The sequence below is a fragment of the Mytilus galloprovincialis genome, chromosome 7 (genome assembly GCF_965363235.1).
Source record: "Mytilus galloprovincialis chromosome 7, xbMytGall1.hap1.1, whole genome shotgun sequence".
NCBI classification, from domain to species: domain Eukaryota; kingdom Metazoa; phylum Mollusca; class Bivalvia; order Mytilida; family Mytilidae; genus Mytilus; species Mytilus galloprovincialis.
In genome coordinates, this window is record NC_134844.1 from 70,688,402 (window position 1) to 70,716,297 (window position 27,896).

General features: G+C 35.8%; 1 protein-coding gene across 5 annotated transcripts in view; it reads right to left on the reverse strand.

The window, feature by feature from the left end:
* Positions 1-2,256: 2,256 nt before the first annotated feature.
* The window catches only part of LOC143083586 (uncharacterized), a 29,338-nt gene continuing 3,698 nt past the window's right edge, over positions 2,257-27,896 (reverse strand). For 3 of the 5 annotated variants that reach the window (XR_012980795.1, XM_076259848.1, XM_076259850.1), the window contains exons 2-5: positions 25,380-25,565; positions 3,947-4,051; positions 3,121-3,238; positions 2,257-2,399 (exon numbers count right to left, since the gene is read on the reverse strand). Coding sequence is in view for 3 of the 5 variants with exons in the window: in XM_076259848.1 (XP_076115963.1) it covers positions 2,348-2,399; positions 3,121-3,238; positions 3,947-4,051; positions 25,380-25,565 (461 nt within the window). In the remaining 2 variants the exon portion in view is untranslated. Of the gene's footprint in view, positions 2,400-3,120; positions 3,239-3,946; positions 4,052-25,379; positions 25,566-26,090; positions 26,174-27,896 lie in introns of those variants that run through there. The other 2 variants (XR_012980794.1, XM_076259849.1) reach the window with 2 other exon arrangements.

Genomic DNA, 27,896 nt, shown 5'->3' on the forward strand with positions numbered 1-27,896 from the left:
GAGATCGTTTACGTTGAGAGTAAAGATATCTTTATTATGATTATTTTTCTAGATGATGAAAAATATACATATAATAATCAAAATAGAATATAAAATAAACATCATTTCCCTTGTTCCGACGACGAGATGTTGTAAGTAGTTGGTACCTTGTTTTTACATGCTTAAAACTAACCTGTTTGGGAAATCCTTAAATAAGGGTCGTGCATTCTGCATGTTCTGTGAATAATAAAACAATGAACATTCATTTTATAGATATTTGACATTTTCTTTTTATATTAAAATTAATATCAAATGTATTTATTTCAATTACCTAAAATCTTTAATTTTCATATACCGCAGAAAATAAATATATAGATCCGCAGAAACTCATGTAAAAATCTCAAACCCATATCATATGATGGACCGGCTTATTGCCGGCCCATAATTAAACAAAATCAGTTTGATATTTTCTAAAGACATTTGACATATGAAATTTTTAACCCAATATCATGTTGATAAAAGACACAATTGGACATATTTTCTTTTTAGATGTTAGGTGTTACCCTTTCTTTGTTCTTTTTGACTGACACTGTGTTATCAACTGTTTAAAATATTTAAAAATAAACAAATTAAATAAGTAAAAGTCAAGAGCATTAATTTTGTCAGGTTACATGTAACAGTTGCTAACATTTTGAATAGGGATTAGTATAGAACATACTCTATAGGACTTTATGTAGTCAAAGTTTTCTGTTAGTCAAATTTTATTGATGGTATCAATGTCTTCTTTTTTGCACTTATGTTTCGCAACTGAATAATTACATTACACAGTGCTATATGTGTGTTTCACGAGAATCCGGTTGTTCAATTAATTAATTTTAATCGCCCGTCAATCGAAAATTAAGCGTCAGATTGAAATGAAATTGTATATTTTTTTATTACACGCGATTCCACAAAATGTGCACCAATCGCTCATTTGTCATTTCATATATACTTAATATCTCTCAGTTCTGAGTTATCATTTCTTCCTCCTTCGTGAGCAATGCCCAGTTGTTATTTACATTTGTCAAGTTGAAACTAAGAAAGAAAATCTAGAATGGAGTTTCAAAATTTAGAAAAACTAAAAGTCTTTCAAAGGAAGTAAAAACAAAATTACTGAACTCCGTGAAAAATTCAAGACGGAAAGTCTGTAATCAAATGGCACTTCTCACTTTTTGTGTTTATCTTCATAAAGAACCATGAAATCTATATATTTGAAAATGCGGAAATTATAGATAGATAAAAGTATAAGAAGCTTTGTGAACAAAATAGGTCATACAAAGACTCAGGAAATTAATCATGAAACTCCTAAATAATTTGAATTTTAACATAATCAAAATATTAAAACGAATTGTTTCAGCAGGAAGAATTTTTGGTATCCATCCATGACACAAAATCAGTACACACACAGTAAATAAAAACACAAAAAATTTAAGAACATCAATTTCTATTTCTAAGTCAGTGAGGCGTTCAAAACTGGTCAAGCTTAAGACAACACATTTTATAGACTATACATATCATGTAATACCTATCAAGGTATGATTCACAAAGGTATCATAAAAGTATGATCTCTCATTGAAAAGTGGATGTCTGATGTCTTATGTCATTTTCATCCGATTTTCTATACAGATGAATTGATCGGCAATTGTTCCAATGACAGCTTAATAATGTGTCTTGTGTACTCATATTTGTCTGTTTGTGTTTTTATTTTTTAGCCATGGCGTTGTCAGGTTATTTTCGATCTATGAGTTTTACTATCCTCTGGTATCTTTCGCCACTCTTTATTCATCTTCACAGATTCCAATACAACTTTTGAAAGATAAACTGATGTCATTTCATAAGAATTAAGGGATAGATCTTGATTCAGGTAGAAAATTTTTTAAATAGGCTATGCGTTTGAAACAATCGAGTTCATCAATGTATTTTTAGCATTTACCTAAAACAGATTGAAAATAATCAATGTACCCTAGAATCTTAAAATATATTTTTGAAAATGGTTGACACAAACGTACTGATGATTGTAAGAGTTATTTCTCTTAACCGAGGTCTACCTCCTTGAAAGGCAACTTTCATCTGAATTATAAAAAAAAAAACACTATTAGATCCAAGAATTCAAGTAAATTGTAAGATTACAAATTCAAAATGTCTACGATGAGTTATATACATTGTACAACAGTCTATCTGTATGAATTCCAAGAAAAAGATGAAAAATTATATGCTACCAATATAATATAAATAAAGATAATTGTTGTATTTCATTTGCATAGATGAATAAAAAACCTACAGTTTGTACGATCAAACTAATTTGGTCTGGCAGAATATTTTTTTTCTTTTAATACTTTCTTTTTGGACGAAATGAGCACTCCGTATTGTACCAGGTTCTCCTGAAATATATATGTATCAAAAATTATATCCATGTTTACCATGTTTAATTTTTTTCAATGGAAATTACTAAAACCTGAGGCCTTCCACATGTGGAATTGGAACTAACACCCTCAAGTGTTGACAGGCTATCTACACAGTAGTTCGACTACTTTTTCATTTCTTATGAGGTATTTAAATATGTACATTTAATATTCACCAGAAAATACCGACTACTAAGACCTTGTAACACATATGACAAGCAAATGCAAGTGTTGTACTTGAGATTCATATAAATATTTTCGTGCATGTTTTGTGTTTATCTGTTACAGTCCAATCAGCTGAAATTCTAATATGTAATAATCTGTTCTTATACAAAAAAAATCTCTTCCAATATTGCAATCAGATGATGCGTTTTATATCCCAGTAAATGATGAAGTTTGTATACTAGTATCATCTTGTATGTTTATGTTGTATATTTGTCATACCTTTATTTCTAAAGATGTTAATTATCTTTAAAATGATAACACTAAAATTGTTCGTGCTGTTGTTTTTTTTTTTTTTTGTTTTTTTTTTATTTGTATTTTATAAATTATCTCATAAATGTATGATATTTAGTTTATTGTGTAAATAACTACTTGTTTTCTTTTTGTACGCAAAGTCTTCATATACATGGAGGAAATAAAGATTTATTCATTCATTCATTCATACATAAAACGATATAATGCATTAAATCATACACACCCGCCATCTAAGGTTTTCGAACCAACCATAACTTTCCCTTTAGATATTCTGTATGATCGCCCATTTATCAAATCATTGTTAAGTTGTACTGTGCAGTCTTCCGTTGAGTATGTGATATCTGCAATGTATGTTGTTATTAAAATCAAAATGTTTTTAACATGATAACCTCCTACAAATAGTTATGAAATTGTTTGAGAATACGACAGTTCTTTTCTTGACCTTTTATACGTGCATTTAGCCGACCGAGCGAGGGCTTTATAGCCAGTGAAGATCGTTAAAAAAAACATAATCGTACGTGCATTTAAGAGGTCTCATTGTGGGGGTTTCCAATCCCAGATCCCGCTTACTGTTTTGTCAGATTCCCGTTTCCCGCTTACACTATGTAGGTAAGCAATTCTCATTTTTTTTGTCATTTCCCGGGTCCCGCTAGACCTCATTTCCCGTTTTCACAACACAATCATTTGACTTTCACGTGTCACGCTTACAAAAAATCGGCAATCCCGCATCACGCATAGACCCCGATGAGACCCACATTTAAGTGTGTAAAGCTGATTAATCATCCACATTGCCATTTTTTTTAGTTTTCTATTCCTGTGTTTCTTCTACTTCAAGAATTACCTTTGCTCGATAACAAAAGGCTTTCATTTGAATATTTCACATTCGGTTAGGAATGTTTGGTGATGTCACTTGTACTCGGTCAACAATGTTCACATGTATATCTCGAATATCATATTCAATTTTCACAACGACCCATTTACGACCATTGTATTTATGTTGTGCCGCTAAAATGTGTTATTTTCACTATTAATATAGAATGTTTATATACCTTTGTCCTGACAGCAACGAATGTTCTCACCATATCCAATAGTATACTCAAAGCCACTCATAAAGCCTTTTGCTGGACATTCAAAATATCCTTTCAAATTATAAACTACAACAAATAGTAAACAAATTAATGTAATTAAAGGGGCATTAGCTGTCAAAATTATGTTCACCAATTGACTCAAATTCGTATATTTGATTTATAACATACTAAATCGTATAAAAAAGTTTACAATGCATGTCTATAATATGTACCAGGATTTTGTGTTTATTTTAGTATAATTTAATTTTGGATGTAACGCGTCTTCTGATTGGCTGACGTTATTTTGTTAACAGCCCATAGACATAATTTAGTCATGTTACCGTGACGTCATCAACGTTTTTTCGTGGTTTTCTACGGTTTAAAATGGAATTTAGAATTAAATTATAAGAAATGACTGTAATATTTTTTCTGTCTGTTCGAAATAGCAAAAAAAATATGGTGCACACTGTTAAATAACCCGCTACGCGCGTTAATCAGTGTGCACCAAATTTTTTATGTTATTTCTTCATAGACAGAAAAAATATTACAGTCATTCCTTAACTAGACGCCATCTTATTAACTATCGAGGTGACCTCTGACGATCATATAACCCTATATAAACACAAATATAGATAAATGTAGCTGGAGAACGAATTCGTGCAATTGGACATTTCTAGGCCTATTTGATTTTATAATATAGATTAAAAATCCTGTACATCGAATCAATCAATTGTGCCTTATCGTTTTACTTTCAATATTGACATCCTTTTCCTTTTTAGTAATTCTACACGCATAATTCATGCTTAACATATCTCTAACTAAAAGTTAAAGTAAATGTCACATGAATACGGATTCAATAAGGTTAAATTAACCGCGCTGAAGTACGTCCATTATTCATAGTTCATTATTCATTATTCAATAATGAATAATGAAATAGTTCACTATTCACTATTCAATATTGAAAAATGAATAATGAATAATGAAATGGTTTATGTTTCATTATTCAAATTGAAGCGGTGAATAGTGAAAAAAATATAAAAAAAATTGACTGTGACACTATAGCTATATTTTGATTCGAAATGACCATAAGACGGTTTACGGAGGACCTAAATGCCACATTATGCATAAAAATGAGGAAATATAGAAAAGAAGATGTGGTATTATTGCCAATGAGACAAATATCCAGAAAGACCACAATGACACAGACATTAACAACTATAGCTCACCGTACAGCCTTCAACAATAAGCAAAGCCCATACTGCATAGTCAGATATTAAAGGTTCCACAAACGAATATTAGAAGACCTAAATGCCAAAATACGCGTGAAAAAAAACCAAATAGCCAATTTTGAATAATGAAATGGATATTTTGAATAATGGAATGAACTGCAGCGAACCTTTAGCCCCTAATTATAGATAAATCTTATACATCATTCGAAAGCTGATTACAAGAGGAACAAAATGTATATAGTCAATATGTTCCGCAACGAATATTAGAAGACCTAAATGCCAAAATACGCGTGAAAAAAAACAAATAGCCAATTTTGAATAATGAAATGGATATTTTGAATAATGGAATGGATTGCAGCGACTCTTTAGCCCCTAATTGTAGATAAACTTTATACTTCATTCGAAAGCTGATTACAAGAGGAACAAAATTTATATAGTCAATATGTTCCGCAACGAATATTAGAAGACCTAAATGCCAAAATACGCGTGAACATTAAGAAAAAGCCAATTTTGAATAATGAAATGGATATTTTGAATAATGGAATGGACTGCTGCGACCCTTTTGCCCCTAATTATAGATAAACCTTATACCTCATTCGAAAGCTGATTACAAGAGGAACAACATGTATATAGTCAATATGTTCCGCAACGAATATTAGAAGACCTAAATGCCGAAATACGCGTGAACATTAAGAAAAAGCCAATTTTGAATAATGAAATGGATATTTTGAATAATGGAATGGACTGCTGCGACCCTTTAGCCCCTAATTATAGATAAACCTTATACCTCATTCGAAAGCTGATTACAAGAGGAACAACATGTATATAGTCAATATGTTCCGCAACGAATATTAGAAAACCTAAATGCCGAAATACGCGTGAAAATTGAGAAATAGCCAATTTTGAATAATGAAATGGATATTTTGAATAATGGAATGGACTGCGACGACCCTTTGGCCCCTAATTATAGATAAATCTTATACCTCATTCGAAAGCTAATTACAAGAGGAACAAATTGTATATAGTCAATATGTTCCGCAACGAATATTAGAAGACGTAATTGCCAAAATACGCGTGAAAATTAAGAAAAAGTCAATTTTGAATAATGAAATGGATATTTTGAATAATGGAATGGACTGCAGCGACCCTTTAGCCTCTATTATAGATAAACCTTATACCTCATTCGAAAGCTGAATACAAGACGAACAAAATGTATATAGTCCATATGTTCCGCAACGAATATTAGAAGACCTAAATGCCGAAATACGCGTGAAAATTAAGAACTAGCCAATTTTGAATAATGAAATTGATATTTTGAATAATGGAATGGACCGCGGCGACCCTTTAGCCCCTAATTATAAATAAATCTTATACCTCATTCGAAAGCTGATTACAAGAGGAACAAAATGTATATAGTCAATATGTTCCGTAACGTATATTAGAAGACCTAGTTGCCAAAATACGCGTGAAAATTAAGAAAAAGCCAATAATGGATATTTTGAATAATGGAATGGACTGCTGCGACCCTTTTGCCCCTATTTATAGATAAACCTTATACCTCATTCGAAAGCTAATTACAAGAGGAACAAAATGTATATTGTCAATATGTTCCGCAACGAATATTAGAAGACCTAATTGCCAAAATACGCGTGAAAATTAAGAAAAAGTCAATTTTGAATAATGAAATGGATATTTTGAATAATGGAATGGACTGCAGTGACCCTTTAGCCTCTATTATAGATAAACCTTATACCTCATTCGAAAGCTGAATACAAGACGAACAAAATGTATATAGTCAATATGTTCCGCAACGAATATTAGAAGACTTAAATGCCAAAATACTCGTGAATATTAAGAAAAAGCCAATTTTGAATAATGAAATGGATATTTTGAATAATGGAATGGACTGCTGCGACCCTTTTGCCCCTAATTATAGATAAACCTTATACCTCATTCGAAAGCTGATTACAAGAGGAACAACATGTATATAGTCAATATGTTCCGCAACGAATATTAGAAGACCTAAATGCCGAAATACGCGTGAACATTAAGAAAAAGCCAATTTTGAATAATGAAATGGATATTTTGAATAATGGAATGGACTGCAGCGACCCTTTAGCCTCTATTATAGATAAACCTTATACCTCATTCGAAAGCTGAATACAAGACGAACAAAATGTATATAGTCCATATGTTCCGCAACGAATATTAGAAGACCTAAATGCCGAAATACGCGTGAAAATTAAGAACTAGCCAATTTTGAATAATGAAATGGATATTTTGAATAATGGAATGGACTGCGGCGACCCTTTAGCCCCTAATTATAAATAAATCTTATACCTCATTCGAAAGCTGATTACAAGAGGAACAAAATGTATATAGTCAATATGTTCCGCAACGTATATTAGAAGACCTAATTGCCAAATACGCGTGAAAATTAAGAAAAAGTGAATTTTGAATAATGAAATGGATATTTTGAATAATGGAATGGACTGCAGTGACCCTTTAGCCTCTATTATAGATAAACCTTATACCTCATTCGAAAGCTGAATACAAGACGAACAAAATGTATATAGTCAATATGTTCCGCAACGAATATTAGAAGACTTAAATGCCAAAATACTCGTGAATATTAAGAAAAAGCCAATTTTGAATAATGAAATGGATATTTTGAATAATGGAATGGACTGCTGCGACCCTTTTGCCCCTAATTATAGATAAACCTTATACCTCATTCGAAAGCTGATTACAAGAGGAACAACATGTATATAGTCAATATGTTCCGCAACGAATATTAGAAGACCTAAATGCCGAAATACGCGTGAACATTAAGAAAAAGCCAATTTTGAATAATGAAATGGATATTTTGAATAAAGGAATGGACTGCAGCGACCCTTTAGCCTCTATTATAGATAAACCTTATACCTCATTCGAAAGCTGAATACAAGACGAACAAAATGTATATAGTCCATATGTTCCGCAACGAATATTAGAAGACCTAAATGCCGAAATACGCGTGAAAATTAAGAACTAGCCAATTTTGAATAATGAAATGGATATTTTGAATAATGGAATGGACTGCGGCGACCCTTTAGCCCCTAATTATAAATAAATCTTATACCTCATTCGAAAGCTGATTACAAGAGGAACAAAATGTATATAGTCAATATGTTCCGCAACGTATATTAGAAGACCTAATTGCCAAAATACGCGTGAAAATTAAGAAAAAGTGAATTTTGAATAATGAAATGGATATTTTGAATAATGGAATAGACTGTGGCGACCCTTTAGCCCCTAATTCTAGATAAACCTTCTACCTCATTTAAAAGCTGATTACAAGAGGAACAAAATGTATATAGTCAATATGTTCCGCAACGAATATTAGAAGACCTAAATGCCAAAATACGCGTGAAAATTAAGAAATAGCCAATTTTGAATAATGAAATGGATATTTTGAATAATGGAATGGACTGCTGCGACCATTTAGCCCCTAATTACAGATATATATTATACCTCAATCGAAAGCTTATTAAAAGAGGAACAAAAGGTATATAGTCAATATGTTCAGCAACGCATATTAGAGGAGTAACGAAGGACTTAAAGATCGAGTTACGCGTGAACATTGAGAAATAGCCAATTTTGAATAATGAAATGGATATTTTGAATAATGGAATGGACTGCGGCGACCCTTCAACCCCTAATTACAGATATATATTATACCTCAATCGAAAGCTTGTTAAAAGAGGAACAAAAGGTATATAGCCAATTTGCTGCGCAACGCATATTAGAAGAGTAACGAATGACTTAAAGATCGAGTTACGCGTGAACATTGAGAAATAGCCAATTTTGAATAATGAAATGGATATTTTGAATAATGGAATGGACTGCGGCACCCTTAAGCCTCTATTATAGATAAACCTTATACCTCATTCGAAAGCTGATTACAAGAGGAACAAAATGTATATAGTCAATATGTTCCACAACGAATATTAGAAGACCTAAATGCCAAAATACGCGTGAAAATTAAGAAATAGCCAATTTTGAATAATGAAATGGATATTTTGAATAATGGAATGGACTGGCAGGACCCTTCAGCCCCTAGTTACAGATATATATTATACCTCAATCGAAAGCTTATTAAAAGAGGAACAAAAGGTATATAGTCAATATGTTCAGCAACGCATATTAGAGGAGTAACGACGGACTTAAATATCGAAATACACCTGAACATTGAGAAATAGTCAATTTTGAATAATGAAATGGGTATTTTGAATAATGGAATGGACTGGCAGGACCCTTCAACCCCTAATTACAGATATATATTATACCTCAATCGAAAGCTTATTTAAAGAGGAACAAAAGGTATATAGTCAATTTGTTCCGCAACGCATATTAGAAGAGTAACGAAGGACTTAAAGATCGAGTTACGCGTGGACATTGAGAAATAGCCAATTTTTAATAATGAAATGGATATTGTGAATATTGGAATGGACTGCTGAAACCCGTCACCTCTTATTCAGGAATTTTTTTTACACCAAATTAAGGCTTATTAATAGAAGAATAAACTGAGTATAAACGATATGTGCCGCAATGACCATTACAGGGATTACAGATGACCTTAATGCCAAATTACGCTTGAAAATTAAGAAATAGCAAATTTTGAATAATGATTAGGTATTTTGAATAATGGAATGGAATGCTGCGACCATTAATCCCCTAATTATAGATATATTTTATACCTCATTCGAAAACTTCATGTATTACGAGAGGATCAAAAGGTACATGTATATAGTCATTATGTTTGGCAACGCATATTAGAAGAGTAACGACGGACTTAAATGTCGAAATAATAGATGAATAAATTGAGAAAAAAACCAATATGTACCGCAATGACCATTTGAGGGGTTACGGGGGACTTAAATGCCAAAATTCGTGTGAAAAATAAGAAACAGTCAATTTTGAATAATGAAATGGATATTAGTATTTTGAATAATGGAATGGAATACTGTGACCCTTTAGCCCTTTATTACAGATCTACCTTATACCTCATTCGGAAGATTATAAAGAGAGGAACAAATGGTATATAGTCAATTTATTCCGCGGAGTAACGAAGGACTTAAATATCGAAATATGCGTGAACATTTTGAGGGGAATTTCTGCTTGGACCGGACCGAAAAATTCGAAAATCTTGCACGCTCGTTGACGAGGTTAAGAGGGAAAAAAAGTGGGGTTGGGTTCGTGGGAAAATGTATCTTTGTGGAAGAAAGAAAACACAAGAAAAATCCACAGATAATAAACACAATGGATTGTAAGATTACAAATATGTCTGATCAGAGAGAGAATATGGCGCAAGAGGTAGAAATTTTTGAAAATACTGCTGAGGAAACTCTCAAATGGCGAGAAGTTAGTCAGTACTCACCCTGGATTGTCAAAGAAATTAAAGATGTTGACACGAAGTTGTCACAAAATGTGTGGTTCGCAAAAATCATAACCTTGTGCTGGAAAGGGAAAAATATCCGCACTTAGGGATGTGAAAGACTAAACAAACAGCTGACAACCGTCGGGGCAAAAAGAGAGACCGACGGAGCAGTGCAAATCGTGAGCTATGGGATGAAAAAAAAAAAAAAAACAGGCGCACCGACTATGATTACCACGGCTTTTATATTTTTGATAAGGACGGTATGATTGGAAGTGTTAGGATATGTTGTTTAAGCCTGAAAACCGGGTCTAAAACCATTGAATTGAGTTTTTGAGGCAGGTGACGACTTTCCTAAACTCGGCATCATAGATCTGTTCATCGTTAGCTAAAGCAGAGCTGATACATTGCTCAACCAAGGACTTTTTGGACTGGGGCAATCGCAAGGTATCGTGGTGTTTCTTTTTCTTTTTTTTTGGTTACATGCCTAGAAATTAGTGTGAGATCCATTACGGTGGTAGCATTCAAGCAAGTTAGAAACCCCCAGAGGAAGCATGGCTATAAGACCTGTACCGGTCAAAGCTGAACCCAGGGTACTGCTGGTTAACACCAAACAGAACAAGCACGCCAGTGATACAGATACAGCTTTGTCCAGACGTTTATAGGCATTCAAGGTAGTTTGATACCTTCAAATTTCTACATCGAGTTGAATCGACACACATTGTCGGTACCAATAATCTAAATCGTTCATTTATTTTATAGGAGCATACCGAGGAGGGGAATGTTTTTGAAGGGACTGTAAGCATCTAAATATAAGATCAGACCGGCTGCGTCGTGGAATTGCTGACAACGCTCCAAGTAGAGTCCATACCCATAGGTAATCGGGGCGTTTGGGGATTTGAGGTAGAGACCGTTGCCACTGGGATTCACTGTGTAAACGCACAAAGATGAAAACGGATAGTGAGATGTTCACCTCTGAGATCGATGAACCTACCGTCTTGATCGTTGAGATATGTTTGCATGCGATTGCTGGTTCGCAAGATCACTAGCAAGTATACTACCAAAAGGTGTTGGGGGTTTGAATGATTTTCATACCAGGACCGTCTGCGGGAAAAAAAACAGCTGTAGATTGAAGATTGTTGTGTACCATTTACATAACTTCATGGTTGAAATCATCATTCACCAGAATGCTGTTGATTCTGATGATATTTACAATGTGCTCCCCTTCTGTATAACCGTTTGTGATCATACCGAACGTGTAAATCTGCCACTTGGATCCCAAGACGGTGTTGATGTTCTTGACAACTTTGAAGTCTACTTGATAGAGTTTGGCGAGGGTCAGCGTTGCTTTAGGGTCGCCCGGTTGGCATCAATGATGATCTTCGTTTTGTGTTTGTTGAGCCGAAGCTGTCGCTGGATTTCATTGTTGATGTCTTCGATGTCATAGGAACCTGTGCTCAGTGCGATGGAAAACCAGTTGGCACTATCATCGGGAGAGTAGCGGAAGGAATGGTTACCTGTATACATATCAATGTTAGGGTTGGAATTATTGGTTTTTAGATTTACCAATGCCATCTCGTCTTTGACTCCTTGAGTTGCAGTGGAGGTTGAACCGGGTAAAAATTTGGCTATCGTTCCCAGACACGATGAAGGAAACCCATGCTTGGGTTGGTGGTTTTAGCAATTGCTGAAACCATGTGTTAACCATTTATTTATGGTACACCATTGTCACATATTTTTGCTTCCACTCTTCGATACCGTCATACTTCTCAGTTGTTGATCACAACGATCGCATAGACTTCGGCAGGGCGGCTGGCAAAGAGGAGTTACTTGTAGGTGAATTTTATCCATTTTTTTACTTTTTTGTACACGACGTTCATCTTCTGACTATCGGATTCAAATGGACTGGTGACTCACACCAATGACAAACAGTAGATACAGATCGTTGAAATCGGAGGGGTTAATGTTGCAGTTGCTAATAAAACGGTCCATGTTGAAGTAGTTAGAACTCTGCGACATTCTTGTACTCTCTGGCGATCTTGGTTTGTGTGAAACTGGCATTGAAGTCTACCGCCAGGTAGCGTTCTGCGTTGAGGGTGACTTAGATAGTTCGCAACCGGCAGTGGTCGAACACGGCTTCATTTTAAGTCAGATCGTACTTTTACCGGTCTGAAAGGCTACGATGATGTATCTCGGTTTCTCCCGACCGCTCTTGGCAGACAAACGCCAGTGGAACTGTAAGGTTTCGGTAGCACTTGTAGAATCACACTGTCGTATTCGGAAACCACAATCGATCTTAGTCTTGCTTTGGATGGTCTTTTACAACCGCAGTTTTTTTTTTATCGGAAGGAAGAACGTGAGGAACAAAACAAGAGATCTTACTCAGGTTGATTTTCGCCACGTCGTTGACGGCAGCAGCAGGTTGGCATTGTCGTCCGAGTCGCGCACGAGTGACAATTCGTGCTTGAATCCATACACAATCTTGTTTTAATCGTCTGCAAAGCCGAAAATATGTTTCAGGGGTATGGTGAATGAAAACGATCCTTTTATTGGCGGGCCTGGTGATAATATACCCATGACGTGCTGCAAAGCCTGTGTTTTCGGCCTCGGCTTCGGTAGATAAATCTTTGTACCACAGCTAGTTAAGACCTTGGGATTTGGAGAAATTGTTGGGATAAATCAACATTCCCAGCATAGTGATGTCAACGACTGGGTCGTTGATATGTTCGATCAGCTGGCATGAGAGCTTGCATTAATTGTAACTGGTACTAGTAGTCTTGAAGAGTTACATGATTCCATCGTGAATGAGAGACACTAGATCTGCATTAGCATATGCACTACCGTGGTTCTTTTACAGTCGCCCCTCTACCAAGAGATAACTTTCAGCGGGATGGAGGAACAAGTCTTGGGTTTAGTTAAGACCTTGGGATTTGGAGAAATTGTTGGGATAAATCAACATTCCCAGCATAGTGATGTCAACGACTGGGTCGTTGATATGTTCGATCAGCTGGCATGAGAGCTTGCATTAATTGTAACTGGTACTAGTAGTCTTGAAGAGTTACATGATTCCATCGTGAATGAGAGACACTAGATCTGCATTAGCATATGCACTACCGTGGTTCTTTTACAGTCGCCCCTCTACCAAGAGATAACTTTCAGCGGGATGGAGGAACAAGTCTTGGGTTTCGATGTTGATTCGGATCTCACCTGAATTATTCAGGTTGGCACCAGCTTGAGGTTCGTATTCGTGAACCTTATATTTTTGGAGACTTTCGTCGTAGATCAACCCTTCGGTGATTAAAAGGATGTTGGACATTATGTATTTATTTATAGCGTTGCACACAAAGTCGTGGCTGGTAGCAATGCCAGCACCGGAGATCAGTTTGTTCAACTGGGTTTGCTGCGGTTTGCTGATTGACCATTGGACTGTACATGTTGAGTGGACATTCTGCGTTTTCGGGGGCGGGTCACTTTATCAACCTCATGGTCGACGGCTTTGGGGCCCCTTTTTCAACACCTCTCAAGGCTGCATTGGTGTTTGCACTCACGGCCTTACTTCCTATGATTTTGGTGGCAGAGGAAGTAAACATGCGTCCAGCCAAACTGGCAATTGTGCCAAACAGTCCTCTACCACTGTATGCCTACTTTCAGGCGTAACCTTTCTTGATTTGCAACATTTATTATAGGATACTATGATGAAGCGCCATATATTCTTCGATGCTGATATATCTACCCTTTTTCATAGCATGGATAATCGACACAATTTCGTTGCGTACACCATTATTTCCTGCTCGGTATGCTGCTCGGTATGCTGCAGCACACAGTTCCAAGCGATCGAGAAGCTGCTTGAAGTTGGAAAAAATTCGGTTTGCAGCTCACTGCCAAACTTATACTTCTGGTAGATGTTGGACACGATTCCCTTCCACTTGTAATTCTTATTCGCCTTCGGGGTTCTTGAAAAGATGGAATTGCCTTTATACATATCACCGGAACTTTTCAGGATCTCTGCATAGTCGTCAAGGTCGTCGTGCTCGAACGATTCCGGTTTCTTTTTCACAATAACTTCCCACAGACCAAGGGTTCCTTTGTACTTTACACTATCCGTGAACAAATTATCGCCGTCAAAAGTAACTGGTCAGCTTCTGATGAAGATACCATCGTTTTCAGATCGCAATCAAAAGGTGTGGTCGGCGGAAGTAGTCATACTGAGCTGCAAATGCTGCTGTGCTCGAGCTCGAAGGACGGTTTCTGTAGGTGGTGCAATTAATAGTGGGTCGGCAAACTTGGGCGGTGGAGGAGGGAGTACTGGCACTGTTGCAGGAAGGTCTGCGATCTTTTTGGTGATCTGTGAAGCTGCCTCTCGCTAAGCCTCAACCACAGGATTGAACACGTTGTAAAGATCCCGGCTAAGTTCAATCTTGTAGAGGCGATGCTGCATATTAATGGCTTGAATCTTCCGTTTGGTGTCTTGCAACTCCCTGACAAGTGCCTCACGCTGCTTAGGGTCGATAATCTTGATAAATGTCATTTATCTAATAGGATCAAATGCTGTTGAACGCCCCTAAGCGTTTGGTGTGAACGCCCCTAATCAATGAGTTGCGCATGAAGGTATTACACAGCTGATACGGATCCCTTTTCTTCGAAAGATTCAAGTGTCATGGGTATGTGCACTGGTGGCCTCAAAGCGTCTTGGCAGGGCATTGGGGTTGAGAAAATCGCTACACCTTACCATAATGATGGAGTTCCATGCATTGAAATCACCTCCACCGCTTTAGATCGGTCGAAGGATCACGCAACTACATTTTCAACATGGAACCCACTCAAAATTGCATTTGCAGGGCCATTCGAACTTGCAGGGCTGGGGTTCCTCTGTGTCCAGATATTATCTATTTATATTATCTTATATCTCAAAGAACTCATTTAATTTGCATATTTTCCATTTGCCTTGGTGCTTGTAAAATCGATGGTTACAAATCCATAGGGCTTGGACCAGCAATGCTTACACAGAGCGTCAAACTGTACTGTTCCTTGGTGAGATCGTTGCAGTGATCGCGTCGGATGTGGTCGATATTCTTAGAATTCTGCCGAAAGAGGCAGGGGAAGTTGGCATTCTCCCGGATCGACTGGCGGGGCAGTGTGAAGTAGTTCTGGCACAGTTAGAAACAATCGACGTTGTCTTCACATGTGTTCTGTTTTCTCAGCATCAAGTCGTCGAACACCATGAGGTTCTTACGGCTGGGATCAAGTTCTCGGGGGTTTGGTACATCGCTCCCTTGACCGAAAAAAAGTCTCGATACCACTCGGGTGTCGTGGTGGTGATAAGGTGTTGACCACATCGATCAACGAGTAGGGTGACTTGCCCTTGCACTGTAGGAGGTCTCGATATCTTCTTTAGGGAAGCTTTTTTCCAGCGCTTGCTCCAACAGCTGGTAGAAAGGTTGGTGAAGCGATTATCCGTAGACGTACAATCGATTGTAGTCGGAGCCATCCATCGCGCTGGAATAGGTTGTTCAGCATCGTCGTCTTACCACAGTCCGATTTCCCAATGATCAACCGTTTTATCGATCGCTGAAGTAGGAGGTAGTGATTACTCCTCGTGGGGCGTTGGCACTGTAGGAAATGTCTTCAACGTTCATTTATTAAAATAACATAGAGATGATTTTCTGCGTGAAAGTCATAGAAAGACGGACACAGTTAACACAAGCGAGGTGACCAGCAACGGGCGACGGAGAAAGGTTGGCAACTACAAGGTGTGCGATGCCAAGAAGTCTCAGTTCGTTGCTACAACCGGTACAGGGTTCATGAACAAACTAATCAACCGATTACCCATAGAAATGCATGTACCCGGACACAACTTCACCGGGCGAGGGACTAGACTTAGAAAGCGACTACTTCCCGATGGCACCCGAAGGCTTGGTCAAAACCCATTATTCAAGTTGACCAAATATCACCACGATCTTTGTTATGCCCAGCACAAGGATACAACCGCACGCAACACCATCTGTGACGAAGCTATGCTAGCCTCGCTTAACACCATTCCCAACTGTACCACACACGAACGCTTGGACTGCAGTATCGTCGGACCAATCATCGGTACCAAGGTTCGATTCGGTCTGGGTGTTAAAAAACTGTTCGTTGGACCGATGAGCTAGCTGAGGAAATGCACAAACCAGTTCGACGTTAGTTTCATAAACGCTGTGTAGCGGTGGGTGGTGTGGATGAGACCTGGGCGGCCGACCTCGTTGATATGAGTGACTTCTCTAGGGACATCAAGGGAAATAAATTTATCCTGAGCATTATCGATGTCTTCTCGAAATATGACTGGCTGATACCACTCAAGAACAGGAAGGGGGTGATGGTATAAGGAGCATGAAAACAAGTTGTATTGGAACCTTTACGGCAGCATACCTCCCATTAAACCACCGCGATTTTCCGAATCACCAAGAAGAAAGGTACATTCGAGAAGGGATACACCCCCCACACTGGACCGAGGACGTATTCACCATTTCCTTACTTTTGTCAGAGGTCCACCGGGCAATCTTTTTTACAATCTTTTCATCTATCTCCTCAAGGGTTTCAACCAAGTCCGTGGCCGCAGTGAAAATCTAGTTTCCAGAGTGAAAGTATCTCTCGTTCTCATCATCCGCCTTACCTGTTGGATTAATCTTTTCAAAAATACAGTGCATGATCACATTGGTTTGCCCCTTACAATGCCCATAGTCTATAAGTTCCCCTAGTGACACCCGAGAGACCTCAAGGGAGGTCTGCACATCCATGCCTTGATGGGTCATATTTCAGGTAGTAAATACATCTTTAAAGGCTTTCTTCGGCGAATGTACCTCAATGTTATCCCCAATGGCTTTCCTATCTTCCCAAATCTTTTCCTGCACCTTCTTTAGCAGTCGATCTATCGACAGCCTGCTAACCCCTTTCAACCCAAGTTGTTTTGTCTGGGTGATAATCTCCTTCCTCGTGTGGGGTTTGGGACGACGATGAAATTTAAGATTTGTCTTCGTTTCTATCACCTCTCAACCAACTGATCTTTCCTCAACCGGGAATACCCTCGAAGGTGGTTCATTTTGGCTATACCTCTCAGGGCTTTGACGTTTTCAACTACTAACTCCATGTTCACTATTGGATTCATGTCTTTATCCTAACAATAAAAAAATCCATTTAGATCACCCCAAAATCACCATCCCCAGTTCACTGGTTTTCAGACCCAGTTTTGGGGCCTACAAAACATATCCTAACTCTCGATCCTACATCCTTATGAAAAATAAGAAAGTCGTGAAACGTACCCGGTGTGTCTGGATTTTTTAATCCCATAGCTCAAAAATTACACAGCTCCATCGGTCTCTCTCTTTGCCAAGACGGTAGAAAGCTGTTTGTTTAATCTCTCACATTCCCATGTACGAATAGTTTCCCCTTTCGAGCACAAGGTTATAATTTTGCAGACTTTTACTTCGTGTCAACATCTTTAATGTCTTTGACAATCCATGTTGAGTCCGGCCCTACTCCTTGCCATTTGAGAATTTCCTCATCATTGCAGCGCTGTTCTCGATAGGCCTTAACAGCGTCCACTTTTTTCAGAATTTATACCTCTTGCGCCGTATTCTATCTCTGATCAGACATATTTGTAATCGTAAAATCCATTGTGTTTATTCTATTTGTGAATTTTTATTGTCGAGCCTGCAACTTTTGTTGCAGAAAGCTCGACATAGGGATAGTGATCCGGCGGCGGCGATGGCGGCGGTGTTAGATTACTTTTTAAAAGCTTTATATTTTAGAAGGTAGAAGACCTAAATGCTTCAAATGTTATATATAAATGCCTCATGTTACGAACTTTCCGTCAGCCACATGTCTAATGTCATTGACCTCATTTTCATGGTTCAGTGACTACTGTAAATTCAGAAATATTTGCGAGGTTTTTATTATTGCGAAAAATGCGACAGAGTTATAAACGCAATAATTTAAACTCGCATTTTCAAATATTTTAAATGAATTAAACAGGATTTTTCTCAAAATTGAAAATTAAAATCGCATTAAAGTTTAAAATGAAAAAAATCGCAATAATAAATGCACGCAATAATTTCTGAATTTACAGTACTTGAAAAAAGTTAAGATTTTTTGTAATGTTAAATTCTCTCTTATTATTAGTAATAAGATAACTATATTTGGTATGTGCATACCTTGCAAGGTCCTCATGTCTGTCAGACAGTTTTTACTTGACCTCGACCTTACTTCATGGATCAGTGAACAAGTTTAAGTTTTGGTGTTCAAGTCTTTATCTCAGATACTATAAGCAATAGGTCTAGTATATTTCGTGTATGGAAGGACTGTAAGTTGTACATGTCCAACTGGCAGGTGTCATCTGACCTTGACCTCATTTTCATGGTTCAGTGGTTATAGTTAAGTTTTTTGTGTTTTGGTCTGTTTTTCTTATACTATATGCAATAGGTCTACTATATTTGGTGTATTGAATGATTGTAAGGTGTACATATCTAGCTGACAGGTGTCATCTGACCTTGACCTTATTTTCATGGTTCAGTGGTCAAAGTTAAGTTTTTGAATTTTGGTCTACTTTTCTCATACTATATGCAATATGTTTACTATATTTGGTGTATGGAATGATTATTAGGTGTATATGTCTAGCTGACAGGTGTCATCTGACCTTGACCTAATTTTCATGGTTCAGTGGTCAAAGTTAGTTTTTGAGTTTTGGTCTATTTTTCTAATAGTATATGCAATAGGCCTAGGTCTACTATATTTAGTGTATGGAATGGTTGTAAGGTGTACATGTCTAACTGACAGGTGTCATCTGACCCTGACCTCATTTTCATGGTTCAGTGGTCAAAGTTTTTGAGTTTTGGTCTATTTTCTAATACTATATGCATTAGGTCAACTATATTTGGTGTATGGAAATTATTTACATACTTATCTATAATAAAATTATGTCAGTCGCGCAGGTTTTATTTGACCTTGACCTCATATTCACGGTTCATTGCTAAGTGCTATGTGTTTGTGTTTTGGTCGGTTTTCTTAATTTATAAGCAATAAGTCAACTATATTTGTTGTATTGAAGAATTGTAAGATGTACATGTCTGTCTGGCATGGTTCATCTGACCTTGACCTTATTTTCATGGTTAATTGATCAATGTTTCATTTTCTTGGTTTATGTTGAATTTGTGTGACAGTTGTAATAAAGTTTTATATTTAAGACTATCAAAATAATATCAATGATTAGTAAAGAAGGCGAGACATTTCAGCGTCTGCACTCTTGTTTTTTTTTTGTGTCTCTTTCTTCCACAAAGAATGTCTTGATTAGGGTCTGAATGGTTGCAGCAGTCCACTCCATTATTCAAAATAAACTATTTCTTAATGTTCAAGCGTATTTTAATATTTAGGTCCTTCGTTACTTCTCTAATATGTGTTGCGGAACATGTTGACTATATACATTTTGTTCCTCTCGTAATAAGCTTTCTAATGAGGTGTAATGTTTATCTATAATTAAGGGCTAAAAGGTCACAGCATTCCATTCCATTATTCAAAATATCTATTTCATTATTCAAAATTGGCTATTTCTTAATTTTCACGCGTATTTTGGCATTTGATCCTCCGTAAACCCTCTAATGGTCATTGCGGCACATATCGTTTATACTCAGTTTATTCCTCTATCAATAAACTTTAATTTAGTGTATAAATTTTGCCTTGATTAGAGTCCATTCCATTATTCAAAGTAAGTTATTTCTCAATGTTCACGCGTATTTCGAGATCTAAGTCCTTTGTTACTCCTGTAAAATCCGTTGCGGAACATATTGACTATATACCGTTTGTTCCTCTCTTGATAAGCTTTCGATATATATCTGTAATTAGGGGCTGAAGAGTCATAGCAGTCCATTCCATTATTCAAAATATCCATTTCATTATTCAAAATTGGTTATTTCTCGATGTTCACGCGTAGTTTGATATTTAAGTCCTTCGTTACTCCTCTAATATGCGTTGCGGAACATATTGACTATACACGTTTTGTTCCTCTATAAATAAGCTTTCGATCGAGGTATAATATATATTTGTAATTAGTGGCTGAAAGGTCCTGCCAGTCCATTCCATTATTCAAAATGTCCATTTCATTATTCATAATTGGCTATTTCTCAATGTTCACACGTATTTCGATATTTAAGTCCTTTGTTTCTCCTGTAATATCCCTTGCGGAACATATTGACTTGATACATTTTGTTCCTCTTTTGATAAGCTTTCGATTGAGGTATAATATATATCTGTAATTAGGGGCTAAAGGGTCCTGCCAGTCCCTTCCATTATTCAAAATTAGCTTTTTCTCAATGTTCACGCGTATTTCGATATTTGAGTCCTTCGTTACTCCTGTAATATGCGTGGCGGAACATATTGACTATATACATTTTGTTCCACTATTAATAAGCTTTCGTTCGAGGTATAATATATATCTGTAATTTAGATATGAAGGGTCCTGCCTGTCCATTCCATTATCAAAATTTCCATTTCATTATTCAAAATTGGCTGTTTCTCAATGTTGACGCGTATTTCGATATTTAAGTCCTTCGTTACTCCTCTAATATGCGTTGCAGAACATATTGACTATATACATTTTGTTCCTCTTGTAATCGGCTTTCGAATGAGGTATAAGGTTTATCTATAATTAGGGGCTAAAGGGTCGCACCAGTCCATTCCATTATTCAAAATATCCATTTCATTATTCAAAATTGGCTATTTCTTAATTTTCACGCGTATTTTGGCATTAAGGTCTTCTAATATTCGTTGCGGAACATATTGACTATATACATTTTGTTCCTCTTGTAATCAGCTTTCGAATGAGGTATAAGGTTTATCTATAATTAGGGGTTAAACGGTCGCCGCAGTCCATTCCATTATTCAAAATATCCATTTCATTATTCAAAATTGGCTATTTCTTCATTTTCACGCGTATTTTGGCATTTAGGTCTTCTAATATTCGTTGCGGAACATATTGACAATATAAATTTTGTCCCTCTTGTAATCAGCTTTCGAATGAGGTATAAGGTTTATCTATAATTAGGGGTTAAACGGTCGTCGCAGTCCATTCCATTATTCAAAATATCCATTTCATTATTCAAAATTGGCTATTTCTTAATTTTCACGCGTATTTTGGCATTTAGGTCTTCTAATATTCGTTGAGGAACATATTGACTATATACATTTTGATCCTCTTGTAATCAGCTTTCGAATGAGGTATAATGTTTATCTATAATTAGGGGCTAAAGGGTCGCAGCAGTCCATTCCATTATTCAAAATATCCATTTCATTATTCAAAATTGGCTATTTCTTTATTTTCACGCGTATTTCGGCATTTAAGTCTTCTAATATTCGTTGCGGAACATATTGACTATATACATTTTGTTCCTCTTGTAATCAGCTTTTGAATGAGATAGAAGGTTTATCTATAATTAGGGGCTAAAGGGTCGCCGCAGTCCATTCCATTATTCAAAATATCCATTTCATTATTCAAAATTGGCTATTTCTTCATTTTCACGCGTATTTTGGCATTTAGGTCTTCTAATATTCGTTGCGGAACATATTGACAATATAAATTTTGTTCCTCTTGTAATCAGCTTTCGAATGAGGTATAATTTTTATCTATAATTAAAGGCTAAAGGGTCGCAGCAGACCATTCCATTATTCAAAATATCAATTTCATTATTCAAAATTGGCTATTTCTTAATTTTCACGCGTATTTTGGCATTTAAGTCTTCTAATATTCGTTGCGGAACATATTGACTACATACATTTTGTTCCTCTTGTAATCAGCTTTCGAATGAGGTATAAGGTTTATTTATAATTAGGGGCTAAAGGGTCGCCGCAGTCCATTCCATTATTCAAAATATCCATTTCATTATTCAAAATTGGCTATTTCTTAATTTTCACGTGATTTTGCCATTTAGGTCTTCTAATATTCGTTGCGGAACATATGGACTATATACATTTTGTTCCTCTTGTAATCAGCTTTTAAATGAGGTAGAAGGTTTATCTTTAATTAGGGGCTAAAGGGTCACCGCAGTCCATTCCATTATTCAAAATATCCATTTCATTATTCAAAATTGGCTATTTCTTAATTTTCACGCGTATTTTGGCATTTAGGTCTTCTAATATTCGTTGCGGAACATATTGACTATAAACATTTTGTTCCTCTTGTAATCAGCTTTTAAATGAGGTAGAAGGTTTATCATTAATTAGGGGCTAAAGGGTCGCCGCAGTCCATTCCATTATTCAAAATATCCATTTCATTATTCAAAATTGGCTATTTCTTCATTTCCACGCGTATTTTGGCATTTAAGTCTCCTAATATTCGTTGCGGAACATATTGACTACATACATTTTGTTCCTCTTGTAATCAGCTTTCGAGTGAGGTATAAGGTTTATCTATAATTAGGGGCTAAAGGGTCGCTGCAGTCCATTCTATTATTCAAAATATCCATTTCAGTATTCAAAATTGGCTATTTCTTAATTTTCACGCGTATTTTAGCATATAGGTCTTCTAATATTTGTTGCAGAACATATTGACTACATACATTTTGTTCCTCTTGAAATCAGCTTTCGAATGAGGTATAAGGTTTATCTATAATTAGGGTCTAAAGGGTCGCTGCAGTCCATTCCATTATTCAAAATATCCATTTCATTATTCAAAATTGGCTATTTCTTAATTTTCACGCGTATTTTGGCATTAAGGTCTTCTAATATTCGTTGCGGAACATATTGACTGCATACATTTTGTTCCTCTTGTAATCAGCTTTCGAATGAGGTTGAAGGTTTATCTATAATTAGGGGCTAAAGGGTCGCCGCAGTCCATTCCATTATTCAAAATATCCATTTCATTATTCAAAATTGGCTATTTCTTAATTTTCACGCGTATTTTGGCATTAAGGTCTTCTAATATTCGTTGCGGAACATATTGACTATATACATTTTGTTCCTCTTGTAATCAGCTTTCGAATGAGGTATAAGGTTTATATATAATTAGGGGCTAAAGGGTCGCAGCAGTCCATTTCATTATTCAAAATTGGCTATTTCTCAATGTTCAGGCGTATTTCGATATGTCAGTCCTTCGTTACTCCTGTAATATGAGTAGCGGAACATACTGACTATATACCTTTTGTCCCTCTCTCAATAAGCTTTCGGTTGATGTATAATATATATCTGTAGTTAGGGGCTGAAGGGTCCTGCCAGTCCATTCCATTATTCAAAATATCCATTACATTATTCAAAATTGGCTATTTCTAAATGTTCACGCGTAATTCGATATTTAAGTCCTTCGTTACTGCTGTAATATCCGTTGCGGAACATATTGACTGTATACCTTTTGTTCCTCTCTTAATAAGCTTTCGATCGAGTTAAAATATATATCTGAAATTAGGGATTGAAGGGTCCTGTCAGTCTATTCCATTATTCAAAATATCCATTTCATTATTCAAAATTGGCTATTTCTCAATGTTCAGGCGTATTTCGATATTTAAGTCATTCGTTACTCCTCTTATATGCGTTGGGGAACATATTGACTATATAACTTTTGTTCTTCTCTTAATAAGCTTTCGATCGATGTATAATATATATCTGAAATAAGAGGCTGAAGGGTCCTGTCAGTCCATTCCATTATTCAAAATATCCATTTCATTATTCAAAATTTGCTAACATGTTTAACCCCGCCATATTATTTACGTATGTGTCTGTCCCAAGTCAGGAGCCTTTAATTTAGTGGTTGTAGTTTGTTTATGTTGTTTATGTGCTACATATTTGTTTTTCGTTCATTTTTTACATAAATAAGGCCGTTAGGTTTCTTGTTTGAATTGTTTTACATTGTCTTATTGGGGCCTTTTATAGCTGACTATGCGGTATGGGCTTTGCTCATTGTTGAAGGCCGTACGGTGACCTATAGTTGTTAATGTCTGTGTCATTTTGGTCTTTTGTGGATAGTTGTTTCATTGGCAATCATACCACATCTTCTTTTTTTATATTTCTTCATTTTTACGCATGTTGTGGCATTTAGGTCCTCCGTAAACCCTCTTATGGTCATTGCGAATCAAAATATAGCTTTAGTGTCAACAGTCAATTTTTTTATATATATTTCATTATTCACCGCTTCAATTTGAATAATGAAACATAAACTATTTCATTATTCATTATTCATTTTTTAATATTGAATAATGAATAGTGAACTATTTCATTATTCATTATTGAATAATGAATAATGAACTATGAATAATGGACGTACTTCAGCGCGGTGTTAAATTAATCACTGCAACGTGATTAAATCATAAGCAATGTTTCTTGACCTTTTTTGACAAAATTTAACCAAACTGGCTGCTAAAAGCGAATTATTATTTCCTTGTTTCACTTGCATTAATCATTTTCGGTGATTGATTAATGAAAAATCATATATTATTGTTAATATATCTCGCAGTTAATGCCCTTTAAAATGCAATAGAAACAACGCAATTGTTGATTAATGTTTCGAAAGCATTGTTTCCCTTCGAAAAAGACTTTATATCTGATTTTGCGAACCATTGTTCTTCCAAAAAGTATTAGTTCTGTTGTTATGCTTTCCAAAGTTTTATACAAATTCCATACTCCATAAAAGCTTATAACATTCTTCTTGATCTTGAGTTGTCGTCTGTCTGTCTGTCTGTCTGTCTGTCTGTCTGTCTGTCTGTCTGTTTATCCAGTTTTCTCATTGTAACATACTTTTATCAATATATATACTTACATATAGTTTGACATTTTACATTCCTTCCTGGTCCTGGTTTACAGGTGTATCTGATGGGATTAGATAATAACTTGTCATGAACTTCTCCGTCCGGACAGAACATCACATATTTGAAGGGATTTTTCGAATACTTTCCACCTTCTGTGACGCAGAGTAGGAAAACCATCAACAATGCTAATATTAAACCTGCAAATAGGAATACAATACTGGAGTATTTTTGAAAGATGAATATGGAAACCTAATGGAATTATACCCTGTTTTATGTAATGTTTCAACAGGCTAATTTATTGTGTTGAGATTTAAGTTTGATTGCATTAATTTGTTCCTGAGAACAACATGTTTGCGAACAAAATAATGAACCGTGCTCGTAAAGTTTGTTTTAGAGGAATTATTAATACGTTGCAAAGCTATGGTTAGTGATAAGGGGGCAATACCTTTTTATGTTAACCTGTTTTGGCCCATTTCAAGGTGTTGTTATCCGTTATCTCAGATACATTTTAGCTGTTAACTGTTTTCAACCCACTTTGTTAACAGTTATCAGCATTTTTGCTAAATTCGAGGTGTGGTTAACATGTTAACGGACACCCTATCCCCCCCACCACCCGAAAGTGCCCAAGTGATGCATCTAATTTCCAGATTCAATATTTTACTTTGTTATGCCAATGTGGAATTTTTCAATCAAAAAGCATGCATCTTATAAAATATACTCACTTCCAAGTCATTCTATTGTTTAAATTAAAATTGATCATCAAGACGGGCATTCTGACAATCTTTGGAATTCTGTCCGAACAATTCTGCTGTAAAAAGACTTTTGTTAATGTGGTAAGGGTGTTTGCTAAAATTTGTTTCAAAATAACAAGCTTTATAAATGACTGTAATATATTGGTGGTATGTAAATAAAGGAACTAAATAAGGAGAACGAATTCTGCTTGTTTATAAGATATAAACCATTTAAAAATTTTAGGCAAATTATTCTCTGTAGAAATTTCATACATTGGACATTGTGACATTTTCCGTCTTAATCATGGAAAAATTAAGAAGGATTTTTTAATATTTTCAAATATGACTTTATCCTATATGTGATAAAATTATGAAAAGTAGTGTTAGCGGGCAAAGTTTCTAAATGGCACTATATGGATAAAACCAGAGGATACAAGTACCGAATATCTGGCAAAATTCAAATACAAGAGGAGCCAACATCATTATCATGACACATGTGTTGCTTTATTGGATTTTTAATTTCAATGACAACGTATCATGTTTTTCTAAAAAAAAAAAATGGTATGATGAAAAGAGCTGCCAATTAGTTTGTTGTTTCTTTGCGTTCTAGTTACTTCTTAATAATATACAGAAACCAATACTATTTCAACGTTCTTTTTTCATTGAACAAGCAATATATTTATACGTTCAGTGTTGCCGTCCGAATATCTTCGTTGATTGTATTATGTTTATATAATATTATAAAATTGAGAAAGGAAATGGGGAATGTGTCAAAGAGACAACAACCCGACCATAGAGCAGATAACAGCCGAATGCTACCAATGGGTCTTCAATGTAGCGAGAAACTCCTGCCCCTGAGGCGTCTTTCAGCTGGTCCCTAAACAAATATGTATACTAGTTCAGTGATAATAGACGTCATACTAAACTCCGAAATATACACAAGAAACTAAAATTAAAAATCATACAAGACTAACACAGGCCAGAGGCTCCTGACTTTGGACAGGCGCAAAATTGCGGCAGGGTAAAAAATTGTTTTTTAGATCTCAACCCTCCCCCTATACATTGCTATACCTCTAGCCAATGTAGAAAAAACAAACGCACTTATAAGCACAGTAAAACTCAGTTTAAGAGAAGTCCGAGTCCGATGTCAGAATATGAAACAAAAGAAAATAAACAAAATGACAATAATACACAAATAACAACAGACTACTAGCAGATACTGACATGTCAGCTCCAGACCTCAATTAAACTGATTGAGAGATTATTTATTCATCATATGAATATCAGGCACAATCCCTCCTGTTATAGGGGTTTAGTATTATACCATCATGAAATATATGAGAAGAACATAACTCGTGTCATATATATGTAGGACTCTAAAGTGCGATGGTACTCTAAAGTGCGATGGTCACGCTAAAGTGCGACGGTCTACGCTAAAGTACGATGGTGTCTCACGCTAAAGTGCGATGGTTGTTTGTTCGCTAAAGTACGATGGTATATCACGCTAAAGTGCGATGGACCAATAGGTCTATAAGGGTAAGGTGCGGGAGCTTTAAAAAACGTTTAAAAATATTCAATGTAAAAATAGTCCTTTTGCAAAATCTAGTATTTTAACGTATACCATATATGATAGTCATTATAATTTAACAGTAGTCTTAAGTGAATGATCATAAAAGACCAACCACGTAATAATTGATATAAAGGTAATTTAGGTGTCACAAAATACTTTATTTTTGTAAATGAACTTTTAAAAATTCGGGCGTATTAAATATTGTGATAATATGTGTAGCTTGTCGT